General features: G+C 53.7%; 1 protein-coding gene across 1 annotated transcript in view; it reads right to left on the bottom strand.

The window, feature by feature from the left end:
- Nucleotides 1-2,138: 2,138 nt before the first annotated feature.
- The window catches only part of LOC307079478 (PDZ domain-containing protein 4-like), a gene marked incomplete at both ends in the record, with an annotated part of 5,382 nt that continues 2,155 nt past the window's right edge, over nt 2,139-5,365 (bottom strand). The window contains 6 exons of the mRNA XM_079741844.1: nt 2,139-2,361; nt 2,525-2,637; nt 2,982-3,122; nt 3,618-3,994; nt 4,506-4,576; nt 4,818-5,247. Of these exons, the coding sequence (XP_079597970.1) occupies nt 2,139-2,361; nt 2,525-2,637; nt 2,982-3,122; nt 3,618-3,994; nt 4,506-4,576; nt 4,818-5,247 (1,355 nt within the window). The remainder of the gene's footprint in view (nt 2,362-2,524; nt 2,638-2,981; nt 3,123-3,617; nt 3,995-4,505; nt 4,577-4,817; nt 5,248-5,365) is intronic.

The raw sequence follows: 5,365 nt of genomic DNA on the forward strand, positions 1-5,365 counted from the left end.
ATTCGTAGCCGGAGAGATTTAAAAGCCTATTGAGACTCGAACCTGTGACTTCTCTGTAACATACCGCGCTTCCGTTCCCTCACCTCTGGCGCCCCCTCGTGGACAACTGCACTGGTGTGCATGTGCGTCAACAGGGATCCATTCAGCGTCTGTTTCTATGAAGCCTTTTTCTGACGTCTGCACTGGTGATCTAACTTCCGTTGTTTCAAGGAGAAATAGATTTATAAACGCACATTTTTTCTGTAATAAATACCACACACTGTTCATGTCGATGTAACATCTGTTATTTATTTTTAATTAAAAACACTTTCATATTCTGTTTTTTTCTTTTCCATTTTGATGTTATTCATTTCTTAGCTAATTAATAAACGAACAAACGACGTGATTTGGGGAATGTATACTAAGTGAGATTTATTATCGGTTTATTCAGGATAATCCATACAGCTTGTTGATAATGTGTTACTGTTTAGTATCAATATGTTATAATATTGTCACAGTGGCCAGCAGCCTCTACAGTTAAGCGCTCTGCTGAACGCTCATTAACGACTTGACCGACGGATGGATAAAGTCAGACTGTCTCCTGTCCCCGTCCACCTGCTGTTCCTTCAGCCACCAGCAGGGGTCACTGCTGAGCAGCTCTGCTGTTCCTTCAGCCAACAGCAGGGGTCACTGCTGAGCCGCTCTGCTGTTTCTTCAGCGACCAGCAGGGGGCACTGCTGAGCTGTCTGACTCGCATGCTATTGCGAGTTATACAACTAGATGGATATATACATCTTTATTTAACACAGACTAGTTTTTGTGTGAATATATAGATGTATCTATATATATAATTCACACACTGTGGCTAAAGATCTATATCTATATATCTATAGCTGTAAGTGGTGTGTCTGTTGTAAGACCTGTCAGTGTCACCCCATTAGGGAAGACGGATAGACGAGACAAACTGGGACAGAGCCAACCGCTCATCTCCTCTCTTCCCCTCCTCTCTCCCCTCCTCTCCCATCTCCTCCCCTCTCCTCTTCTCTCCTCTCCTCTCCATCAATCTGGCAGTATTTTCCATTGCTGTCCTCCTTTTCGTCGGCGAATCCTCTCCTCCACTTTTCATCTCTCTCTCTCTCTCTCTCTCTCTCTCTCTCTCTCTCTCTCTCTCTCTCTCTCTCTCTCAGCAACTCAGCCTTGGTCGCCCAGGGCCAAAAGTACAGGTATCTTGATCTGTCGGGCCGTAACAGAGTAGACTTGTCTCCGTGGCGACGACAATTAACAAGCCTCTGGGCTTGGAATTGTGTGTGTGTGTGTGTGTGTGTGTGTGTGTGTGTGTGTGTGTGTGTGTGTGTGTGTGTGTGTGTGTGTGTGTGTTCTTGTCAAGTCCCGCCCCCACAGTATCTCTCTCTCTCTCTCTCTCTCTCTCTGGTTTGGCGTCTGTCTGTCTCTCTCTCTATCTCTCTCCCCCTCTCTCTCTCTCTGGTTTGGTGTCTCTCTACCCTGTGGTACCAGTTAATCTTTCCTGCTGTCCGCTGTCGCGACACATGATCTCTGTGATATCCGTTGCCATGGCAGTAAGGATTGACTGATAGCCGCTCCCCCCTGCGGTCCGGACCAGGTGTGGGTGTGTTCTGCCCCCAGCAGGTGACGATGGTCTGGAGTCACGGCTCGTAGACTCCATAGCGGGCTGCATGATCGTTGCTATGGCAACCAGAAGATGGTTTCTGGGTAAATTCGTCACCCTTCGGATGAGATGCGGGGACGCATTGTTATGAAACAAGGCAGACATCAGTTACAGTTACTGTATGTATTTTATTAATTTAGTCAGACAAGATTGTTCTCTCTCTCTCTCTCTCTCTCTCTCTCTCTCTCGTTTATCTAATCAGGTACGAAGTGTTATGAACACAGCAGTAGACACCGAATGCCCCCCCCCCCCCCCCCGGGATGGGCACTTTACATTCAACACAAGAACCACAACCTCCTCTCTCCTCTTCCTCCTTCGCCTCCTCCTCTCCTCTCCTCTCCTCCCCCTCCTCCCCTCCGTCCTCCCCTCCTCTCAGACCATGGTCACAGAGAGTCTGGCACGGTAGACGCGGTCTCCTCTCCTCCTCCTCCTCCTCCTCTTCCTCCTCCTCCTCCTCCTCCTCCTCCTCCTCTCAGACGGTGGTCACAGAGAGCTGGGGGCTGTAGACCCGGGTCCCGTCGGGGGTGTGGGTCCCGGTGGCCAGCAGCTCCTGGATGGTGGCCCAGTGGTCCAGGATCCTCCTACTCCTCTTCCTCGCCTTCCTCCTCTGGCTCAGCAGCAGGATGTTGTCACCGGGGACTTCCTGCTGAGGGGGGTCGTCTGCGCCTCCTCCTGGCCGAGATGAGCAGCCCTCCCTGGGGAGCGAGGGGCAGAGGGAGGGGGAAGGAGGGGTCAGGGGTCAAAGTCAAACGCTCGGACCATTAGACTAGACCAGACTCTGAGCAAGGCTGAGGTAGTCTAGACCAGACCGGTTTAGACCAGGTCAGACCGGTCTGGGCTGGTCCAGCGGTCGCTCACCTGTGGCTGCGGCTGAAGTCCAGCCGGCTCTGCATCATGAACTCTCTTCTTCTGCGGTACTCCCTCGCTCGCAGGAGCTGCTGCTTCCTCTCCTCACGGCTCCAGTAGCGCCCCTGGTGGCCGACACACGTCAGTACACCTGTCAGTCTGTCAGGACACCTGTCCGTCTGTCAGCGCACCTGTCAGTCTGTCTGTAGACCTGTCAGTCGGTCTGTAGACCTGTCAGTCGGTCTGTAGACCTGTCAGTCTGTCAGCGCACCTGTCAGTCTGTCAGGACACCTGTACATCTGTACATCATGTGTGTCTGTAACCATCGTAATGTGTGCATGTATGAGTGTAACCACGTCAACGTTATTTGTGTGTTTTACCATGACAACGTAACGTGTGTGTGTGTAACCGTGGCAACGTAATGTGTCTGTGTGTGTGTGTGTGTGTGTGTGTGTGTCTGTGTGTGTACCTGCTTCATCTCGCTGGCCGCCTCCTCGTCGGTCGTCATGCCGCTCCGCTCCTCCCTGATCCTCAGCGCTCGCTCCTTCAGCAGCCGGTCCCGCACCGGGCGCCGGCTCACGTACCGGGTCCCGTTGCTGCGCACCTTCACCTGGACCAGGACCACAGGCTGGTTACCATGGTGACCAGGACCACAGGCTGGTTACCATGGTGACCAGGACCACAGGCTGGTTACCATGGTGACCAGGACCACAGGCTGGTTACCATGGTGACCAGGTCCACAGGCTGGTTACCATGGTGACCAGGACCACAGGCTGGTTACCATGCCCCACCCTGACCCCTAGACCTCCTGACCCTGACCTCTAGACCTCCTGACCCCCACCCTGACCTCTAGACCTTCTGACCCCCGCCCAGACCCCCACCCTGACACTGACCTCTAGACCTCCTGACCCTGACCTCTAGACGTCCTGACCCCCACCCTGACCCCTAGACGTCCTGACCCTGACCCCTAGACTTCCTGACCCTGACCTCTAGACCTCCTGACCCCCACCCTGACCCCTAGACGTCCTGACCCCTGACCCCTAGACCTCCTGACCCCCCTGTGTAGGTTCAGGGTGGTCTAGCCCGTGTGACACGTGTACTTTACCTTCCACTCCATTTGCGGCGAGGAGCTTGGGGGCGGGGCCTGGTGGGGCGGGCCCAGGGGGAGGGCCAATCCCAGACGAGAGGCTCGGCCGCGGGGGCGGCGCTGGTCCTCCAGACCTCCGGGGGAGCTGCACACGCTCCTGGGACTGGCTGGCCCGCCGCCCTCCCTCCCCTCCCTCCCCTCTCCTCCTCCCCCCCGCCTCCCCCCCAATGCGGGGGGCCGGTCCAGGTCCTGCCCCTGGTCCTGGACCAGGCCCTGGGAGGGCAGGGCCAGGCAGCTCTGGTAGCGCTCCAGTGGGGAGGTGAGGCTGTACATTCTCCTGCTGAGGTATGGGCTGGACTCTGCACTGCCCCCTCCAGGGCTGAGGGGGGCGCCACCTGCCGGTCACATAGGTTATAGATGTTATAGATGTCAGCCACCTGCTGGTCACATAGGTTATAGATTATATAGATGTTAGCCACCTGCTGTTCATAGATGTTATAGATGTTAGCCACCTGCTGTTCATAGATGTTAAAGATGTCAGCCACCTGCTGGTTATAGATAGCCTGGCTAACGACAGACCTCCATCCCTCCCCGTTCTGTGATTAGTTCCCTATCTCAGGCGAAAATCGGATCCATGGAATCCAGGCTGCCTATAACCTAGCCTGGGTATACCCAGGCTAGGTTATAGATGTTGTAGATGTTATAGATGTTAGCCGCCTGCTGTTGATATAGGTTATAGATATTATAGGTGTTAGCCACCTGCTGTTTGTATAGGTTATAGGTGTTAGCCACCTGTCGTTTGTATATGTTATAGATGTTAGCCACCAGACATGAGAAGGTGTAAAGGAAATCAAAGCATAGGGACATTCATTGATCACTTGTGAGGAGGACGCGGGTGTGTCTTACCTGTTCTGGGGCTCCGCCCACCATAGACCACGCCCCTCATTGAACTAGACCCCGCCTCTCTGCTCAAAGATCTGGTGATGAGGATGTTGAAGATGATGATTGACACACCATAGAATTTAGTTTCCAAATATTGAACAAGAAAGAACATAAAAGATCTGTTGTATAACGGTACAAAACAATACAAGTTATTCTCTATTGCTACCTGTTTCTATCCTCTTTGACTGAGGATCCCCTCCCCAGTCTGCTCTCCCACCTCTGCCCTCTAGTGGTCGTTAATCACTTCATGGTTCTTTAAAGGACAAACAAACGCACCTGAACTTAGAGGGTGTTGCAGGGGTGGAGCTAGAGCCCTGAGCTGGGCTGCTATTGGCTGTCTGGTACTTCCTGTAGCTGTTGGGCGAGAAGGAGCAGTGGAGGCTGGAGTGCCGCCGGGGGGTGAGGGGGGAGGTGAGAGAAGGAAGGCGTTTGAGCTGGAGGAGGAGAGGAGGGGGAGGGGACAACGCTCCTCTTCCTCTCCGCTCCTCTTCGTCCTCCTCTCGTGTGAGGGGCGGGATCTGCTCAGTGCTGACCAATGGCGTGGTCTGGCTGCTCTCTCCGGTGTTGTAGGCACTGGTGCTCTCTCGCTCATCCGCCCTCTCTCTCTCCGGCACCTCGTTGATGGCCGACAGCTCCTCCCGGGAATCTTCCTCGTCATCGTCGTCTTCCTCCATGTCTTCATCGTTGTTGTTGTTGTTGGTCAAACCTGGGAAGGTTTTTTATCAAAGACGGTAAAAAAACGTATCAATACTATTTCAGTTGAAGGGCTTTGAATAGAACAAGGACACAAAGTTGGGTGGAGGTGGAGGTTCCTGTGGGGAGAC

This window comes from Pollachius pollachius (genome assembly GCF_949987615.1).
Source record: "Pollachius pollachius genome assembly, chromosome: 8".
NCBI lineage: Eukaryota > Metazoa > Chordata > Actinopteri > Gadiformes > Gadidae > Pollachius > Pollachius pollachius.